This window comes from Solanum lycopersicum, chromosome 6 (assembly GCF_036512215.1).
Source record: "Solanum lycopersicum chromosome 6, SLM_r2.1".
NCBI classification, from domain to species: domain Eukaryota; kingdom Viridiplantae; phylum Streptophyta; class Magnoliopsida; order Solanales; family Solanaceae; genus Solanum; species Solanum lycopersicum.
In genome coordinates this window covers 395,337-416,515 of record NC_090805.1, presented here as the reverse complement: position 1 = coordinate 416,515, position 21,179 = coordinate 395,337, and the positions used below count along the sequence as shown (strand labels likewise).

General features: G+C 32.3%; 2 protein-coding genes, 1 long non-coding RNA gene and 2 other non-coding genes across 5 annotated transcripts; 3 read left to right on the top strand and 2 right to left on the bottom strand.

Annotated features, from left to right (window-relative positions):
- The first annotated feature begins 595 nt into the window (after positions 1 to 595).
- LOC109120503 (uncharacterized) lies at positions 596 to 1,012 on the top strand. Its single transcript, XR_002027912.3, has 2 exons — positions 596 to 684; positions 806 to 1,012. It is a non-coding gene; the product is annotated as an uncharacterized lncRNA (long non-coding RNA).
- Positions 1,013 to 1,897: 885 nt separating this feature from the next.
- On the top strand, positions 1,898 to 1,969 carry TRNAK-UUU (transfer RNA lysine (anticodon UUU)). Its single transcript has one exon. It is a non-coding gene; the product is annotated as a tRNA-Lys (tRNA).
- Positions 1,970 to 2,528: 559 nt separating this feature from the next.
- LOC101251292 (F-box protein At3g58530) lies at positions 2,529 to 10,425 on the bottom strand. The gene is made up of 12 exons (XM_004240306.5): positions 10,191 to 10,425; positions 9,993 to 10,052; positions 8,794 to 8,877; positions 8,269 to 8,399; positions 8,090 to 8,165; positions 4,857 to 4,927; positions 4,484 to 4,570; positions 4,250 to 4,322; positions 4,074 to 4,141; positions 3,916 to 3,984; positions 3,489 to 3,594; positions 2,529 to 2,995 (listed from the first exon to the last, which is right to left on the bottom strand). Exons 1-12 carry the CDS (start codon positions 10,338 to 10,340, stop codon positions 2,930 to 2,932), a joined length of 1,041 nt encoding a protein of 346 aa, XP_004240354.1. The 5' UTR covers positions 10,341 to 10,425; the 3' UTR covers positions 2,529 to 2,929.
- Positions 10,426 to 12,325: 1,900 nt separating this feature from the next.
- Positions 12,326 to 16,331, bottom strand: LOC101251587 (uncharacterized). Its single transcript, XM_004240307.5, has 6 exons — positions 15,941 to 16,331; positions 15,384 to 15,759; positions 14,575 to 14,720; positions 13,992 to 14,268; positions 13,519 to 13,791; positions 12,326 to 13,173 (listed from the first exon to the last, which is right to left on the bottom strand). Exons 2-6 carry the CDS (start codon positions 15,690 to 15,692, stop codon positions 12,694 to 12,696), a joined length of 1,485 nt encoding a protein of 494 aa, XP_004240355.1. The 5' UTR covers positions 15,693 to 15,759; positions 15,941 to 16,331; the 3' UTR covers positions 12,326 to 12,693.
- Positions 16,332 to 20,709: 4,378 nt separating this feature from the next.
- TRNAK-UUU (transfer RNA lysine (anticodon UUU)) lies at positions 20,710 to 20,781 on the top strand. The gene has a single exon. It is a non-coding gene; the product is annotated as a tRNA-Lys (tRNA).
- Positions 20,782 to 21,179: the final 398 nt, after the last annotated feature.

The window sequence follows — 21,179 nt, the reverse complement described above, 5'->3', positions numbered from 1 at the left end:
GATTGAAAAATTGAATATATAATTTTTAATTTAATTAAATTAATTTTTTTTATCAAAATATTGGTAATATACATTTAAAATAGTTATTTCTCTATTAAATAAACTTACTACTAGAAGTACATTGATAATTACACTTTTCATAATTTGACTCTTAAAAGAACTTTTTTAAAAATGATTAGTCAAACATAATTTACTTATCAAAAATATTTTTAAAATATATTAGTCAAACACAAATTACTTTTTTCTTTAAAAGTCATTTATTAAGAAGTGTTCTTAGAAATAAATAGTTTTTTTTAGCAACAACGCCAGATAAACTCCAACATCATAATATCATTTATATTCTGTTAGCAATTAATTACATAGAATTATTTGAACATATTATTTTATGGCCAATAATTTTTTAAAGATACAGATTTACTGGCCTTATTTGAACTAGTATCATAAGTTCATTTATATCTTTTATAAAGTAATTTATAAATTACAGATTTATTAAGATTATACTAATTAATAGTATAATAACTTCACATCTTCCTTCAGCCCCTATATAAGAGTCCCAAATGACATCAACAATTCATACTTATATAGCATACAAAAGTTCAATAGTGAAAAAAAATATGAAGAGTTACACTATGTTTATTCTTTTCTCTATGACAATATTTTTCACTTTGTTTAATCATTCAATAGGTATGATTTTTTTTTTATTCAATGCATATGAAATTCTTTTATCTATAATTATGTGTTATAATATAGGTTTTTATTATTCATCGTTTTAATCATGAGCAATCTTTTCATTATTTTGTATCAGGTGACGGTCCTAAATTTTGCCCAGGAACTTTTACGGCTAATGGTGTATGTGCTAATATTGATTGTGGAAATCTAGCTCTATTACAGTGGCCAGCAAGTTCGATGCCTCATGATTGTGTTTGTTCTGCATCTGGAAGCACTCAAAGTCTTTGTACCTGTCAAATTCGTTGTTAAAACAAAATTATGCAATAAAAGTGATTATTATTGATGTTAATTGAGTAATTATACGTGTCCATTGAATGATTGAGACTATATAAAAACAAATAGACATCAAATTAATGTAACATATAAATTATTATTTAAATAACCTATAAAATATATCGTTTCTGAAAGAAAATTATCAACTTAGAATTTTGAATCAATATATTATTTGTATGTTTAATCATTACGAAATTTATTCTACAACGTTGATCGATAAATTTTACATTTAACTACATAATCTTTTTTGTCGCAAACACCATTAAAGTTACTGCGAACTTACGGTTTACATAAGGCTAAGGACCTATTTGGCCACAAATATATATATTTTTTTAAAAGTTGAAAAACAAAATCGAAAATTGGTGTTTGGCCAAGTTCTCAGGTTCTAGAAAAAGCTAGAATTTGGGAGTTTTTTTAAAAATTATTCCTGAATTTTTATATTTTATAAAATACCCGTCATTTATAGTTTTGGACTAATTTATTTTCTAGTTTGTTATACAAAATTTATGGCATTTTATATAATTTTTATCTAAATTTGTTCTCCGAAGTTACTTCTGATTACAAATAGTATTTTCTTTTGTTTTCTTCCTCTCTCTTTTTTTCAAATTCATATTAATTATGTCTATCGCCACTATTTTTCACAGAATATTTTTATTATAAAATGATAACACAAATGTATGAGCATTTTGAAAAAACAATAGAACTAATGGATATAAATTATTTTTTAAAAAAAAAGTCAAATATTTCTCCCAAAAGCTATGGCCAAATCGTTCAAACGCATGGTAAAATTTTATCCAACAATACTTTTGATAAATAAAAACACGATATATAAACATACTTTTTAACTTAGTTTTGACTGACATCTATTTTTAGCTTTAGAAATATATAACAAGTAGCCGTCTTAGCTCAGTGGTAGAGCGCGTGGCTTTTAACCACGTGGTCGTGGGTTCGATCCCCACAGACGGCGTTAGTATTTTTTATTTATTCTTTTGTCTTTGCATGGCTTTCGAATAACTATTAAATTAAAGATCTATAAATATTAGTAGAAATTAAATTTTGATACATGAAAATTGTTTATAAAACGTTAATATATTGTATGTGTACATATAATATATATACACGCTTTGTGAAATATATGAGTGTAAAAGGTTTCTAGTGATGGATAGGTGTGTAAAAAGGATTTTGCTAAAAAGTTGAAGAAATAAACAACTCATTCTAAACCAAGATTTACCAATCACTTGCTTTACTTAGTTTTGATATCGTTATTCTTCCCTAATATTCAGTAAAACTGCTGATTTTTTTTGGAAATCAAACGCTCACCAACAAGGTGGAGAAATACATTTGTCCTTCTCACTCACCGTGAGGGAGGTGAGACGAATTTCACGATTCCCAGGAAGAACCAATGATACTTATCGAAATTTACCTTCAGACAAGAGAAGAAGAATATCATGTTCACCAAAGGAACAAAAGAACAATAATCTATTAGTTTCATATATATGAACCATAACACATGAATAAAGAGGGAATTGACAATAATACATTCTCTCCAATAAAAATGTACATAAAAGATGTGTAGCTACATGTAGTGCTTATAATTCAGGGATTAGTAAAGCCACAGACCATGCTAAGCAAATATATTTGAACATACAGAGCCTGGATCGCATAAGAGAGAACCATAACGATGAGCGTATAAGGAATAAATAAAGCTTTGCCAGTAAAAGATTAAACTAAGTGGCACATAAGTATGCTAAGTTCCCCTGTTTGATCTTTCGTAGAAGCACGTAAGCAAATTCCCCCTTCCATTCTGTTTCTACTGTTGGGCTCGGCGTAATCCATTAGCAATTTGGGATCAGTTTCTTTCGATCACTCTGTGCTAGCTGAGATACTCACTAAGGAAGAGCAGATGAAATCCTTGACAAGTCACAACTTAACTATGCACTTTAAAGCATATCAGGTTCGGGAATAACTTAAGCAGTTGATCACGGCTGCGATTCTACAAAGTAATGTATCAACAGTCAGAAATTCATATGAATCATGGGGAAATATGAGAAGATGTGCAAGGGCATATGGGAAGAGCAGGGACTTCCAGCTGACCAAGTAATAAACTTAGAAAACCTACTGGGAAAACCATATTGAAAGGCTTAGCTTATAATTGCTAAACCGCACGATCCAGTTGTTTTTCGATTTCATCACATCTGATTTTATGAGCCAATATTCCAGGAAACAAAGGAAACTGATTATTTCTCTTATGTTTTAACCTCACAAAAAGACAGGGAGATCAACAATGATGTTGCACATCGCATTAATTGGGGCGAGATGGGTGAAATGGGGACTTGCGTACGGGATACTGTGTGATAAGAATGTGTCACCGAAGCTTAAATGTGTCACCACTTGTGGGATTATATTGGTTATGTCGTTGTCGTTGATTCTAGGAAACAAAAGTGATGCCATGGCTGGAGATTCTAAAGAGTAAAGATAATATGTACCTTTATATTGATGCACCCATTTACATCAAGGGTTGTAAGTGTATTGGAGCAGAAGCTAGAAAGCACCTCTAAGCACCTGTCAGAGACCCCAAGTATCCCAAACAAACTGCAGTCAATACAAATAAAAATAGCAGTCAGTTTCACTGAAAGGTCACGAATTTAGTCATTACAAAAATAGTCCAGCTCATTAATAAAATTGCAAATAAATCTGCAGTCAATAGGAATTGGTTATACTTTGTATTTTATAATTGCTTGAGCCGGAGACTCAATGACTACACAAAAACATTGGAGTATTCAAAATCAGGATATCTCTATCTAGTTAGTTCACAAGATAGGATATTTGTCGATTTTGTGGAGGTGCTGAAGTAATATAGCACAGGTCATTTTGGTCTTCCTATTTTAGTGATAATTTTAGGTCCAAACTCGCCTTAATAATTCAAGAGACCTGCAGCCTTGAGCTATTGCTATGACCCCAACATCACTGATTTGTACACACCTGTAAATGTGAATATATATCAGTTCAATAACATACAATTGCATCTCCTTTTGCTCCCAATGAAAATGAAATATACTTAGGATACATACCATGTCAAATTGAGAGACACCAGATTTTTGCACATCGATATACAAGAAAGTCCATCATCTGTCAGATTCTGAAGGACAACTGGGGTTAATAGCAATGTCACTTAAACAGTTTCGGTATTGCACCAAGCAATAGCATAATCTAGAAAAGCAGTTCAAGAAAATGCTGAAGACTATACCTGAGCACCACAGAGATCCAGGAATCTAAGATGAGGTAGACGAGATATCATCTTATAAGCTTCGTCTGTTAAGCTGCAAGAAAGAAAGGAAGCAGATTGTCTAAGTAGAAACTCAAACATGTGCATTTTGTAATTGTAGTATACCATTGAGTGGTAGGAAAGGTGCATTCACACTATATGCAATGAAATGGACATGTTTTTTGAGAGATATTATAAAATGAAACAAGCGATTACGTTGAAAGGGCATAAAGGTTCAAAGTCTGAAGAGAAGAGCAGTTCAGCAATATCCGCTGCAAACCAGAATCCGTCATCTTGATGCACCTAGTCGCATCAAACAAAATCAGTACAATCAAGAAAACGTAATCATATTTGTTCCCTCTCAAAAAGGTTAAAAAGACCAAACAATTAGAAACACTCTCAAGATACTCAATTATAAGTGTCCTTCTTAGAGAAAGGGAGGCTTATATTATCATCACCCCTACAACAGACATAGGCCTAAGCCAAGAAAGGGCATCCTTAGTCCAAGAGATGCTATGTGTTATCCAGAACATTTTAAAACAACTCTTCCTTTAACTGATCTCGTGCAGACTGAGAGAAAACATCCAACCTAGTGATGTTCAATGATTCCAATTCTTGATAGTTGTCAGCAACCAGATGCAAGCTTTTATCTGTAATGTTCTGCATAACATATCAATACAAAGAGCAAAATCTTCAGAAGTAAGAGTATGGATCAAATGAAAGTAAGAGGATTTGCTTAATGAGAAGCAAGGCAACTTGTCTACATAGTGCCAACTTAAACTGTTGAAAGGGCAAAATACGAATTGGATACTGATACTTGTCAGTTGAAAGAAAGAGAGAAAAGAAAAGCAAAGGAAGAACTTGAAACATTTTGAGTTGAACGTCACAAACGACACCTCAGTATATTTGACGTGTATATCTGAAGAGCAAATTCGACTAGCCTGATGTATCTCTTGGTGAGGCTCCTATTAAAGTTGCAATAAGATAAACAGGATGATATGACTATGATACGATACCTGTTTAGTTTCTTTTTAAAGAGGATAAAATATATAAGCAGTACTTATCTATAATAGTTTTTGGCAGCAGTAATACGGCAGCTATTAGGCAGTTTTCTAAAACAGCAGTAACTATTTCTGTGTTAGAAGTTATCTTAGTATAAATATATGTATCTAGCAGAGATTCTGTAAGAAGAAGAAAAGTATTATATTTGTCTCTATATTTGGATATTTGTCCACTCCATACGGACTTAGTTATTGATTAATGCAGTGTTTAAGATTCTTGCACTTCATTTGATCAGTAAAGTTTTATTTTCATCTTGGTTTCTATCAGTTTGGTATCAGAACAAATCGATCCAATATGGTCAATAACAGATCTTCTACTTCTCAAGAAAACACTCCCTACGTTGAATCTCTAGCCCAACAATTATCTGTCATGGCATCAAACCTAAATATTATTGATCTGTTGGCAGCAGAAGTGGCTACATTGAAAGCCCAGAATGGTTGCACCCAAGAAGGGGAAACCAGTTACCGGACGAGTATTGGAGGAAAATATGTTTGGCGAGAAGAGGAAGAAGACATTAATAGACCAATGTGGCCAAAAAATCCTTGTACAGACCTTGGTCTAAACACCTATAGATGTTTAATCCGAGTTTCTCTCTTTAATGATCTTCAATATCATCTTCTTAGAGAGACTCTTGTTTGGCTTATAAAACAAGTCACAACATGGTAGAAGGACATCAACTGGAAGTCGACATTTCCCCTGCCAACAACTTTCAGGATCTTGCCATTGAGGAACCCGACAAGTTTGTTGGCTAGAAAACTAATTAAGGACAAAGATCGGATCCTCTATTCACGGTTCTTCCCAGTTACCATCTTTCCTCTATTTCGAACTATTAGAGCTGAGGAATATTATGGGAGAAATGGTCCTAAAATTTTAAAAAAAAAACAACAAAAAAACAGGGGAGGGGGAAGGGGTTCTGATGTTGGAACTTGGGAGATGGGATTATTTTCATTATCGTACTTCTTTTACATGCTTCGTCATTTCATTGTTCATTTGGCACGTCAATGACAACTGCTAGCCATGTACAATATGTCAGATAGGGGGGTTTATAAGACAAAGAAGTGTCTAACTGGTCACTGCAAAGTTAAGGTATCTACTTGACAAATGATGCCATGATTATGGGGCTATGAAGGTATTTGGCTAGTTTTAAACCTAGCAAGAATCAAGAATATATTCTAATTAAGCCGAGATTTCATCTCTACAGTTTCTATCATCTACTTTTACTTGGTAAGTATAACAGCATTCTGTTCCCACTCATTTTACTTTAAAATTTAAAAAGAAAGCCCTTTTTCTAAACCCATTACAAGTAAAAGTAAGAAATAATTAATCTTACAACCTGGGTCACATGTAAGGAATAAATAGTTTCAGAAAGCAAGGTGTGTGTAGATATATGGATTTGTATATAACTATATATTAAAAAAAAAAAGAAAAGCTACAAGTAGGAATAAAGTAGATTCATGTCTAGTCCTCAAGTAAGGCATCAACAAAATTAGAACATCATTAATAGAGGATTTAGCAATTTATTAATGTCTCAAGAGGAGAGATCTTACAGTAGGAGTAAGACAAATTTCAATGCCTAGTAGACCTACTTTATTAGTAGAATATACCATACACTTAGCAGGATTTGTGAAGATGGAGTACATGGAGAGATGGAATGTTCTCAGTCTGTCACTCAAGGCTTACTACTAGAAATGTTGGTGAGGGTGGAGTTGAATTTTCTGTGTTCCTAGGTATGGGTATCCTGGGCGAGTAAGAAAGTGTGATATTTTGTGTGGGCAGCAACTACGGAGGTGATCCTGACATCCGACAACCTGATGAAGAAAGGATTACACTTGTCAAGTAGTGTTATGTGGCGTGCAGGAGAAGACATATCACCTCCTTCTCCATTGTCATATGGCTACGGTTTCATGGTGAACGGTCCTGAACCAGTTTTTAGTACAATGGGTTATGTGAAGCAGAGTGAAGAAAGTGGTTTACTGTTAGGCTTTTAGGAAAAGGAAAAGAGGACTCTGAGCATGGGATGTTGCTTTTTCAGCCACTATGTGGGTTCTTTGGAAAGAGAGACACATCTGAATCCGCCGAGAATGACACTGTATACTCTAGGAATAGCCTTATGTTCTAGTTTCTCTTTAGTAGATCCACCATGCCCCTAATTGTGTAGATGATTGGTGGCTTTTGTTAGAGAAAAATCTCCGGTTTAGGTTCTTCACTTTTTTGGCTGTACTTGTATAGAGGGACTTTTTTCTCCTGACATCTATATGAATGTTGAGAAACTGTAGACAAGAATAATAATTTAAGAAAGGATGATAAAGTCTATTTATACAATATCAATAGCATCTATGTCTCAAACCCGGACTAGTTGGGATCAACTATATGAAAATCATTGCTATACATGTCGCTCCATTTAGACCGGTCTTAATCAAACATAAAAGGTTTAGGTTCTCTGTGTTTTCTCTCTATCATACAAATATCAGACATAGCGAATATCGGATGAGCGCACTACCATGACTAAGCCTTAAGCCCAACTAATTGGCACCACTAAATGGATCTTTTTTCCTTCCGTTGTACTGCATGAATTCAAGGAGAATGTAGGCCTTTCAAGACAACCTCTTTCCATTAGATTTTAGGCCTATCTCGTCTCTCTTTTAACAGCTTGAATCGCCATGGTTGCATACATATGAATGGTGCATTTGGAGGTCGATGTAAGACAAGCTCATCAAGTTATCACTGAAACATGTGTATAGCAATTAGAGGTTCATGTACCTTGCATCCACTTAAGTTCAAATCTACCACATATCTGCAGTTCTTCACCAGATGAGTAATGCCAACATCTGTTACCCTAAACATTTATCAAAAAGTTGCAGGTGACAAAGTTAAATCTATTCAGTAATGCAACAGCTATATCATAGTTGGGAGAGAGCATTAGGTGAAGCTTGAGGTACCTTACATTCCAATAAATGGAAAAGACCTTCAGTTTAGGACAAGTATTTGTCACTACTTCGATTCCCTTGTCAGAGATCCTTTGACAGCCATTTAGATTTAGAATCTCCAAATCTAATAGGGAATCCCCACACTGCATATTTTTGACACCACGGGAACATCAATTATGTGACAAAAATGGTAACATGCACGTCACGTTAAAAGTAACTTGTTACCTCAAATTACAGGAATTATCAAACTTTCTTTAACTTCATTAGATGGTAAGATATGAATAGTTTCCTCATTTTTTGACACCCCTAAATACAGGTCACTCAAGTTGTTGACACAACAAGCAAAAAAACATTTTTAACTTTTCTGAGGATTATAACCTGGCTCCGAGTACATATTGATACTAAGTCAAAAACAGGCCAGAGGTGTTAATCAAACAAGGCAGCCTCCACACTGGAACTTGTACAGACTGGAGATTCTTTAAAAAAATAACCTGAAACATGCTAATTTCTGTGACTTTTCGATTTTCTGAATCCCACCTTGCTTTTAACATTTTCCAGTTGCTTGTCTTCAATATCCTGTGCGAACTCAAGGTTGATGTGCTTCACATTGCGATATCTCGGCTGCAAGAAGAAAACATAAGACAAACAACCTGCATCCGTAAGTTAAAGAAACTCATTCTTCTATATTGCTTCTTTCCATCACCAACACAATAGAAAAGTACAAGATTCAAAGAAGCGTGGCCTAGTTGTTATCAGTTAATATGAAGGAGGTTATGACAAAGGGCACTAGTTCCTTACTAGTGTTCCTGTTGCTTGACAAAAACAAAAACAAAAAAGCCAATGAAGCCTGTCTTAGTGGTTATCTATGAAAAAAAATTAGTCTGGCCTAGTGGTGAGTATTTAAGAAGAAGGTGTTGAGACCAAGTAATCCAGTTCTTATCCTGTTAATACATGGTTTATGTCCAACTTAAATATTGGTCTCCTCTCTAATAGTAATTTTACAACAAGGTAGTACTACTAGACCTTCTATTGGTTGAGAAAAACAACCAAAAAAAACAATAGCAGCTACCAAAGAAATATACAATATCTAAATAGGGTGTGTTTGCAATGGAGGAAAACATCCAAAACATGTTCTTCAATTTTCCTATGTTTGGTTGGTCAAAATGTTTTGAAAACATCTTCGGAAAACAAGTTCCTTAAAAATGAGGCAATGACTTCCCTGATGGGAGTAGGAAAAACAAGTTCCTAAAAAATGAGGCCAATGACTTCCCTAATGGAAGTAGAAAAGACAAGTTGCATAAGTGGCATTCCAAGTTTATTTCCTCCTCTCCACCCACCCAATCCCCCAACCCATTGACCATCCCACCCCTTACCACCCTTTGAACATTCACTCCCCATCCAATACCGTCTCCATGTTGTTTTGCTAGATAACATATAAATTCTCTTCGAACAAACTTATTTTCCAAGATAACATTTTCTAGGAAATCATTTTCCGTGGAAGAAACTTCATTCACACCAAACACTTAAGATCAAAATATGACTACCTCTATCTTTGAGCCTCCAAATTCCAGTCTTTCTCCATTCAAATTATTCTCCCAGATTCCCCAAAAGACAAACTAAAGCTATTAACTTTTCCTTCTTACATTTTTTTCTGGAACCAAAACTGATTACTCAGACAAATCCATCAGCTTAACAAATACCCAATAAAAGAAAACAGGAAAGAAAAGGAAACAAACCAAAGAAAGAGCTGATACAAGGCGATCACCAGCATCACTCATCTCATGAAAATCAAGAACCTATAAGAGAAACACCAAAAATTAAAACAAGTAGTAAAAAAAAAGGGAAAGGGTACCCAATTGCGCAATAAATACCAAACAATAACGTAAATGTAAACCGCACTAAGCAAGCCGTATCGACTTGGGAAGTGAACTAACCAGCCAGAGGGAGGGGTGAGAAAGGAGAGTACGGTGAATCGAAGGGCTGACAAGTAGAAGAGTGATGAGGTCTCTTTGTTGAAGCCTCGTGGTCACTAATTTCATCACTTTTGGCACTGTTTCTTTGTTCCAAATGGTTTCTGCCGCCATTGTTCCTTCACCGGAAATTTGACAAATGCTCAACTTCTTTTCTTCTTCTTCTTCTTTATTGATGAAGTAGGTATTGGTTAAAGCCAATATAAATTAATTGTTGACACTTTTTTTATTTTGAAAAAATTAAGAATAATCTTTTTTTTCTTAATTGTAATTTTTAACTACTTTTAAATCTCAAATAATGATTATCTCTACTTTTTAAGAACAATATTGACAAATTATTTTTTGATTAATGTTTTTAGATATTTTTTTGGAAGTGGTATGTTATAGCCTAATAAGTCCTTCGTCGGGAAAATTGTATATAATAGCAAACTAATAATCTAAATTAAATAGAATAGCTAGGGTTTGATTTAATTGTGCTCCATAGCAAACATTAGCTAAAATTTGTCAGCATCTCTCCCAAAAATCTCGCTCGCCACTCTCCATTCTCGCTCGCCTCTCTCGCTTTATACACAGAAGTGTATAATTCTGTTTCTGTTTTGTATAAAGCGAGAGAAAATTGTATATACACATGCAAAAATGTATATCTTCGTGTTATACACTTAATTATACAATTTACAAACATTTTACTTCAAATATTGCAGAGAAAAAGGACAACGAATTATACAATTGCAGTGAAATATTTCTCTAGCTTTATACAACAGAAGTGTATATATTGTGTTTCTGTTTTTGTATAAAGCGAGAAAAACATATATCTTCTTGCTATACACTTATAATTATGCAATATACATACATTTTAATTCGATTCAACTGTATGCAAAACAAATTATACAATTGCAGCGAAATAGGCCAGCGAATTATACAATTTAGGCCAGCAAATTATACAATTGTATATGTATAGCAAATTACACAGTTTTATGTTTTCTATGGAGGACAATTATGTAAAGTTTGCTATAGCATACAAATATGAATTTTTTATTTGCTATATGTGAAAGTTGTCCTAATTCATTTATATATTGGATCATAGGGAGTAAAAACTTTCAATTTATCATTAATAAATCGTAATATAGTAGTGGAATTGTTTAATCCATTACTAGAGATGTAGGCTTTAAGTATTGAATTGTGGATTGTGGAGAAAATTGTGTTGATTAAATCAATATTTTTTTATCTTCGTATTGAAATATATCATTTGAGTATGTTAAAAAAAAATCCCTGCACCTCCACCACCATGCCATGACCCTAATATGCCGACCCCTAATCCAATTTATAGGAAAATAAATAAATATTCATGTAATTGTAAAAAATAATAATTATTCTTCATTTTTTGAATTATATTATCCACATCTAAGGATATTAGATTGTTAATATCCCCTACCTCTAACCAAAATTCATATGACTAAAAACAATTTCTTTCATCTCCTCTGTTTAAAATTTATAAATAGCAATGTGTATCATCTAATTACTTCATTCTAATCTAAAAAATAGTCTCCAATACCCCATTTACATTTTTCTTTACTATATTTTAACTACTTTACTTTTCTATAATTTAACTTTGAATTAAATTATTTTTTTATGTTCAAAGAATAAGCAGTTGAGTTTTATTTTCTCTTATACCAAAATACATTTTTTTAAAAATGTATGCAAGTGTGTGTGACTTTACAGGTAGCCATGGATATAAAAGGTAAGAAAAAGTAGGAAAAGGAGAATAAAATAAAAGATTAATTACCTATTTACGCTTTTTTTTTTTAATCTGTTACAATTTGGAAAAGAATTTAACAGAAGAAAAATTGAAATTTGAATTGTTTGGAGCTATTATTTGGGAGAGATTGAATCAATTTAATTTGCATAATTTGGGGAACTGACATTTAAACTAGTTGTATAATTTATCAAATGTGATGTATCCGAAAAATAAGATGTATCCAGATGAAAACAATTTCAAGAAATTTCTATAAATTGAAAAAAATTAGGGATAAATTGTAATTTGCTCTTTTACACTATGGCATTCCTAAAAAATTTACTAAAATAAATGAACAAAAAATAAGTATAAAACTGCAAGTTGATAAAACATTTACTCAAATATTCAAGTGATGTATAGTTAGCTCAACTTTGTCATAAGAAAAAATACAAATAGATTTTGCCTTACAACCCATGAATTTGGTTATACATACATAATTAAAATGAGCCAAGCCCTAACATTCCTTCCAAGATTAAGCTTTCATCATCTTGATCAAATTATACTATCAAACACCATCAGCAAAAGAAGGAAGAAGGAATCTAACTAAATTATAGCCGATTGATTAGGTTAAGAAAAACGACGATCCTCCGTTTTATTAACAGCTATGTTTCTCCTCCAGTTTGAAGGTTAATTTATTGTCCGATTTGAAGCTATAAACTTGAAGGTTCACACTAATCAAGCTTCAAGTTTAAGATATGCCTTTATGATTCCCATCATCTCACTTCCGGGAAACCTACCAAGACAACCTCTAGCAGCTGCTATTTCACTAAACTTGTCAACCAAATCACCAGAAAAAAACTGAAGCTTGTTATTTTTGTCTTCTTCAATCCTTGTACCAGTATCTACGTCTTCACCAGCTTGGATGGATGGAAGGGGAAATGGATCAAGAGAAATACCTGAGAGGACAGATTCGCCACCCAAAGCACTCACAAAGTCTTTTAAACTACATAATGCAAATGGCACTGGTTCAAAGCTGTGATCTCCATATTCTACCGGTGTGGAGTGGTCTCCAGTGACACAAAGGTAATAGCTGAATTTCCCAGTTGATTCCGCCTCCCAAAGAAGCCTAGCTAATTGACCTATAGCACAGTCGACAGCTTCCAGTCCCTTCACTTTGAACACACTTGCTTTATCATGACCTGCATCATCAATTGCCTGCAAATCCAACAATGAACATATAACAGGAGGAAGAAGAAAAAAGGAGTTGATGTAAAACAGCATAAGAAAATTACACCAAACTTTCTAAAACAATCAAATGTCATTACGCGATTCTTCTGTATGCTTTTGTTACTCTTAAGAAGACTGCCATCTAAACATGAAGTCTAAGAAAATATGACCAATGGATAGATCTTTCCTAAATGAAACTTTTCTAACCAGACTGACAAGCATCTCCGTATTCTATAAAACACATGATGATCTCATCAGAAGCTGTTATTTGAAAATTGATTGTCAACAATTGAAGCATCATAAGAAAAAGCTAAATTGATTTTGATGTTAAACCTTAATGTGGAGGAATCCAAAATCATAGCCATCAAGTCGACCGGGCTTGTGCTCATCTTCCCCAGGCACAAAAACATTGGGACAAGATTGCAGAGGTGCTGAGAGTGCCCTGGCTATGGCAGTTGCTTTTGATGTTAATAATGTCCTATAGTCTCCTGTCGCTCCAGGAGCTTCCAGAATATCAATCCCGAGCGACAAACCCAAGCCAGCAATAATCTTGGTAGGAGCTACCATGCACGGCCAGAGACCATGTATCTTTTCAAATGGAGCAACCTACAGATAGAACAAATCAGAACTGAGAAATAAGGCGGCTACAACCAGAAGAAAATGACTTTCTTCTTTCTAGTATGTCCTAAGCTGAATTTGCTAGTGGAGAAGTTCTACATTGTTACCATAACAATGCATACTGACCATGCAAAACACCCAAAAAAAAAACCTCACGCAGAGACACTTAAAATACACACTTTGCATACCTCAATTCTAATGCCGCATCCTCGTAAAAGAACCAGATTTGCTACATTCTTTCCTTCTGCTGCCCGTTTTGCATTCAATGGATGGGCAAGCAAAATACGTGAAATTTCTTTAGACAGTTCATTGACAACTGCAGCTGTGTGCTTTGCTTCATCTGTATCATCAAGAGGGTTCGCTTGTAAAAGTAAGCGGTTGTCTTTCAATGGATCAGTTCCCGATATATTTCCACTTAACTTTGGTCCCTTGATGACAACTCCACATCTATGCTCCGTAGCATACCTAAAATAAACATGTATATTGCTCTTTTTCTTCAGTAATAGATATTGTGTACAACTCATATTCCAGATGCAGTAGCCAAGAGCAACTTATAATAAAATTGTTTGCATACTTTTTTAAGCATGGATGGTACACTACTGAGAAACAGCAGTTCCTCTCATAAGAATACCTTTCGGGAAAAAAACTATCGAGCCTAGCATGTAGCAGACAAAGGAAAAGTATAACTGAACCCTGTTGGCTAACATATGATTACGCACATCAGTGATACATAAAGGACAAAGGAGTTCAGAGAAAAGGGGCGGAATGTACCTGACTCTAACTTCATATTCAGGAAAAGAAGGCAACTTCATTCCATCCAATGCTGCACAAAGAATCGGCCCTTCTTCTTCAAAATGCCTATCAGCCCTCCGGCTAACAACTATCCCGGTTGCCTCATCCAGCGTAGCAAAGTTTGACTGGTGTTGAAAATTGAAAAGGTAAAAATATGCCAAGGATAACACTTTCACCTCATATACAAAGAGAAGTACCAAAAAGTGCAGCGAAATTTAAATCACAGAATAGGCTCAACGGTTAGCAAATCACAGTATCATGCATATATCTTGATATTCATCTTAGAGTAGATGACAACAATTTTTCAAACCAATAGCCCACTCCCAATGAATGTCTCAGATATTGGTCCCTCTCTCAAACTCGATAAAAGGCAGAATGCATGATAATATTTGAGAATCCCTGTATTTACTCAATGTGCAGATGAGATAGCCAAGCAGGATATACAGTTATTGCTTGTAGTTCAAAGAACAATGTCAGTGAGCAATCTTGCTGTTTACTCAGTCTGATGTGTCCTGCGGTTCTTTTCGTTGGGAAATCCTTCCTTTTTTTTTCATCAGATTTCCGGGGCAGTTAGTTAACATCTATGTTTTAACCCACTTATCATGAATTCATTTTGTATAAAAGAAGTTCCTTTATGAAAGCTAAGCCTCTCATGTTTTGGAAACTAAGGTCCTCGCAATTCCTTCGTTGTTTTACGATTATGTGATGGTATTTGATTCATGTAGAGCTGGTCTAGTCATACTAACATACATATATAACATCTCTAGGAGACAAGGAAATGTTCATACCTTAAATGCAATATCTCCTGGTGACATTGCCAACCCAGCACCCATGGACTCAAATGCACCCCGACCTCGATAGTATACCCTAGGGTCATATCCAAGTAGAGAAAGATGAGCAGTATCACTTCCACAACCTAAGCCAACTTCAACAGGATCCATCAGACCATTAACTCCGGCAGATGCTATAGCATCCAAATTAGGTATTTTTGCCAATTGAAGTGGGGTTTTATAACCAAATCTTGGCAGAGAAACATCTCCTATACCATCAATAAGCACAAAAGCAACTCTTCTCTTTGGCTGCTCCAAGTTAACCATACTTCCTCACAACTAAGGCTTATTAACTATCAGAGTTGAATGCCTCAAAACTCATAAATATCCAAACCTGTAAGTAATATGTATAAGGAATCAAATTGAATTTCAGTAACCCATTTACAAAATTTTGCGCAGATAAACCAGAATCAACAACAATATTGAATTTTCAACAAAAAAAAATGAATTACAAATCTATTAGTAGAACTGCAAGAATCGATCAATTGTTGTATTAAAACTACTGGCGAACTTACAATCTCGATGATCAATCGGGCGCAGAGCAATTCACAGCACAAAAGATTGGGCTGATATACAGTAAATTGGGACTGAAGATTTGAAGAGAGACAAGGCGGAGGCTTGAGGAAAATGGAAGTTCGAGCTGTTAAGAGGTTTTCTATGGGAAGGGGAAATTTTTTTAAGAATAAAAATATCGAAAATTACACTGTTAAATAAACTTATACTATTTTATTATTCATCGCGATTAACATTATACATTTATTACGTAGATTGATATCGAATTTGTATAATTAGTGACGTTCATATAGGTATAATTCGCCAGAATATACAAATACATATGTATAATATGTAATTATCTAACCGATATACATAAACAATTCATCTGTCTCTCACTCTCTACCCTCTCTCGCTCGCTTCTCTTTCCCAATCTCGTTTTCCATATATATACAAATGTATATGTATGGTATACAATTCACTTCTTTTCCACTCTCTGCCCTCTCTCGCTCGCTTCTCTCTCCCAATCTCATTTTCCATATATATATATACACAAATGTATATGAATGGTATACAATTCACTTCTTTTCCACTCTCTGCCCTCTCCTTCCTCTCCCAATCTCGCTTGTCATATATATACAAATGCATATGTATAATATACAATTATCTAATCGATATACATATATAATTCTCCTCTTTCCCACACTCTAACCTTGCTCACTCATCTTTATCCTTCCTAGCCTAATCTCACTCGACTCTCTCCTCCCTGTCCCTATTTTGCTCGTCTCTTTCCTCCCTCCCTCAATCTTGCTTGCTATATATGCAAGTACATATGTATAATATATAATTTTCTAACCGATATACATATACAATTCACCTCTCTCCCACTCTTTGCCCTCTCTCTCCCTTCTCACTCGCCTCTCACCTCTCTATAACATGTAGTTATTAATTGTAATTCTCAAACTATAGCTATAGAGAGGAATTAGGCTATTTTTGAGCGCCTATACATGAAAGTTTTATTTTTAAAAAAAAAATAGTCATAGTAATATATTAATATTAACTTAATATTGTAGTAGATAATTTTATATGTTATAGCATTATAATATTAACAGTGAATTAATTTCTTAACTAGTTTAAGAAGGAATTTCTGACAATTGCTAACTGAAAAGGTTTACTTGATAAAGCAAAGATTAAAGATTATGAAGTGAGTGGAAGAGGGTATTGGATGCAACACACAGTAAGAGGAGGAATAAAGGGCAACAAAGGAAATGATAAAAATGCCCTTAATATTTGTTTTTTTTTAAAAAAAATTAATTTTATAATATTATCACTTGTTAATATTTTATTGAAAATAGTTTTAATATTACATCATTACTAATTATATGATGATCCTATTAATTTAATGTTTTAGAATACTTTTATTTGTCATAATATTAAAATATTATTCTGATAGTTATAATCAACTAGGTATCGATTTTACCATCGATAATTTGATTTATCATATTTGAGTTATATTATTAATAACTACAAAAACATTTTAAATAAATTTTTAATTAGAATTAAAGAAAAATATTCTTAAAAAGAGATCTCAAATTATTATAATTAAATGGTTATGAAAAATTTGTGTTAATCGAAAGCTATTTACTAATCACATCACATGATTCATTCCATCAATACATTAACTTTTTATTGCATTTATCACATAAAATACTACTTATGCAGTGTTGGGTTTCATGTGCTTTCATCAAGTTTTTTTTTTTCTTTTTTTATTTAGGTAATTTGATTTATAATTTTTAGCTTTGTGAAAGTGTCCATCAACGAATCTTTTACACTTTTAAATTATTAAATTCTTTCAATCTGTTGACAATATTATATATTTTTTTGTCATGTATATAATTTTAGAATAATTCTCGAAATATTGGAGCTTGAAAATATTAAATAAAAATTAAATGGCAAGCTATTGAAAAATCATTTGACAAATTTTAAAGAAAATATTGATAATACAATAAATTATTTGAACCGTCAATTTAGAGTTAAAATATATAGAGAGATAGTAATTATATACGGGAAACGATTCTAATTTGACTTATATTTTCATTATATATCAAATGATATCAAACTCCTATTTTTTGGTAATGGAGTTCTAAATGGACTCTTTTTAAACTATTTATCATGTATATATAATATTGCTTTTTAATCGAATATATTTTGAAAGATTAAAATTATTATATGATATCATCTGAAAGATAAATTTAAGATTTTTCAAAACATAAAAAATGATTTGATGTATTCTAACTCACAAAAACATATTAATTCATCCAATTTTAAGTACTAATAGAAGATATAATCAAAATTCTAAGAGGTATATTTCTTAGAGGAAAATCCTATTTTTGTATACTAATTTCAATGATAAATACAAAATATATAGATTAATCATGTATTAATAAGAGCCTGTTTGGCGCAGCTTAAAAGCTGATCAAACTAACTTAAAAGCTGGTTTTTGACTTATTTAGCTGTTTGGCAATACTCAAAACAACTTATTTTAAGTTAAAAAAAAACTTATTTTAAGCCAAAAGTTAAAAGCTGGGCTAGGGGTGCTTTTTTTTCCCCAGCTTATAAGTTGTTTTAAGTTGACCACATTTTTACCTTTTTGCCCTTAATATTTTTATACAATATCCAAATTACCCACATAACCCTAACATCTCTTTCTTCTATTTTTCCCTTTTCACGTGTGGATGTTAGACAATTACTATCACTAATGAATGAAAATAAAATAAATCTTAAATTTTTCAAGTGATCTATTCAAATTATATATTATTAAAATGTAAAATAAGTTGCACATATAACTTAAATAAAAATTTATATTCCTCTTATAAATAATTTGTGATAATAAAGAAATATGTGAATGATAGACAATTATTATTACCTATGGATGAAACTAAAATAAAATCTTAAATCGTTCTTTAATCTATTCAAATTATATATCTTTAAAATCTATAATAAGTTTTATATTCCTCTTATAAATAATTTGTGATGAGAAAGAAATATGTGAATGATAGCAAAATATAATTATTTATGACTGTAAAATATAAATTAATTTACTTTTATTATGTTAACAGCTTTTAAGGGTATTTCAGACATTTTGATTTAAAAAGCTGTTTATCAGTACTTATTTGCCAAACACATCAACAACTTTTTTTTTAAACTTCAGCACTTTTATCCAAACGCATAACTGCTTATTTTAAAAATAAGTTTCAGCACTTTCAAAAATACTTTTTTAAAGCTGCTTTTATTAAGCCCATCCAAACGGGCCCTAAGTATGTTCATGATTGCATTTTATTGTAATTTATTTTATTTTATTTATTTATTACTCTTTCCAATTTATTTATTTGTTTTGTTTTGATGCAAAGTTTTAAGACAATAAATAAACTTTTGAATATTATAATTTTAAATCAAATATATCTCAAAATATATCAAAAGTCATTGAAATTAAAAAGTTGCTAAGAATAAATTACAATATTTTGTTTAAAGATGAACTAAGAAAGAAAAGTAGGACAAACAAGTTGAAACAAAATGGAGTATTTGATTTTTGTGCAAGGTAAAATAACTAAAATAAAGATTTGCATCGATAAAAGTTCATCTGTATTATAAACTAAAAGTGTAGCTTATTATATGTATAGAATAATATTTTGATATTATGATTAGGGGTGTTCATGATTCAATTTGGATCGGTTATTGGTTAAAACCAAAATCAAATCAATTTAGTCAGTGTTAAATTTCTAAAATCAAACCAAATTAAATAGATAAGCTCTAGACCTTAGAGTATGTACCATTTTCACTCAGATATTTTAGTAGGTTATTGTCATCCATTTCATTGTGCTATCGTGATCATTAACTATGACATCAAGTTAGTGAATGATGTTTTCACCATTACAGTGTCGAAAATAGTTTGTTATTGTCTCTTAGTGAACATTTGTATCCAAACAGGGATTGCAAGATTGATAGCATCAAAATATTGATCTTTGCTAGAGCAGTTTGTCTCACTTCATAGCCTTCTAATTCCTACGATAAAATTTGTTTGATAATACATCTTGAATGATCTTATTATCACATCATCACATGTTGAAATTAGTAAGATACAATGATTTTGATGTATTCGTTGTATTTAATGTATAATATTTTTTTTATGTGAAATCAATAAATATGATACATAACTAGTAAGATAAAATGACTTGTGTTTGAGGGTTTCGGATTATAATTTGGGGTGAGTATTATGTTATTTGAGTAAGCTTTTCATTAATTGGGTAAATCATTTAAATATGGGTTAAAATTATAATAAAAATTGGGTTAGATTGTGACACGTGTCCCGTTGTTAGTAGAAAGGGTATATACGTCCCAAAATTTGGACGGTAAGGACATCAGCGTCCTAAAAATATGATGAAGGATATTTAGATATCATTTACAATAGCTCGAAGATATATTTATTCTTTTTAGCAAAAAAAAAAATAAAAAATTACCCAAACCAACACATGCACACTCCTATACCCACCATGATTCACTTTGCTTCAAAATGAGAATGCTTAAAGTGGCATCGGTGATACTCTTGTTAAGGGTGTATCGAGAACGAAATTTTTATCCATAAAGATAGAGATAAGATTTATCGTATGTAGTTGGTGATACTTAAAACCGAATCCAACAAGTACTACATCAATAATGCTTGCTATTTTCCACTTTTATCTGATTTAAAGTTTCATTGAATTAGTATTAACGATTAGTTGAACATGTCATCAGAGCCGTCTTAGCTCAGTGGTAGAGCGCGTGGCTTTTAACCACGTGGTCGTGGGTTCGATCCCCACAGACGGCGTTAGTATTTTTTATTTTTTTCCCTTTGATTTTTTATTTATTTATTTTATTTTTTGGTCTTTCGTTTACTTTTAGTTCCTTTTGCTTCTTTAAATTTAGAATCATCAAAGTTTAAAATGATTTTTTTTTCTTTTTGTATATTTGATCCTCCTTTAGTTTTCTTCTTTTTTACTTTTGTTTCCTTTTTCGTTCTTCATCTAATTATAATCCAAGGAGTTAATATTTGAAAAAATTACTCAAGTTAAGAAATTTATCTAGCAAAGTTATAAAGTTTTGTTTTGGATAAAAAAAGTCACTTTAATTTAGATTTTTATATCAATAAAATCACTTTAACTCAAATCTTTATATCAATAAAATCATTCTTAATACTAAGCATTAAGAGTGAATTTATAAATTTCA

Coding starts and splice junctions, on each gene's coding strand:
- LOC101251292 (XM_004240306.5), bottom strand. CDS start 10,340: ATGGCGGCAGAAACCATTTGGAACAAAGAAACAGTGCCAAAAGTGATG. Junction 4,142..4,249: donor TGGATCTCTGTGGTGCTCAG/GTATAGTCTTCA, acceptor GTTGTCCTTCAG/AATCTGACAGATGATGGACT. Junction 3,595..3,915: donor AGGTCTCTTGAATTATTAAG/GCGAGTTTGGAC, acceptor TATTGACTGCAG/TTTGTTTGGGATACTTGGGG.
- LOC101251587 (XM_004240307.5), bottom strand. CDS start 15,692: ATGGTTAACTTGGAGCAGCCAAAGAGAAGAGTTGCTTTTGTGCTTATT. Junction 14,721..15,383: donor CAGGAGATATTGCATTTAAG/GTATGAACATTT, acceptor TTTCAACACCAG/TCAAACTTTGCTACGCTGGA. Junction 14,269..14,574: donor GAATATGAAGTTAGAGTCAG/GTACATTCCGCC, acceptor TGTTTATTTTAG/GTATGCTACGGAGCATAGAT.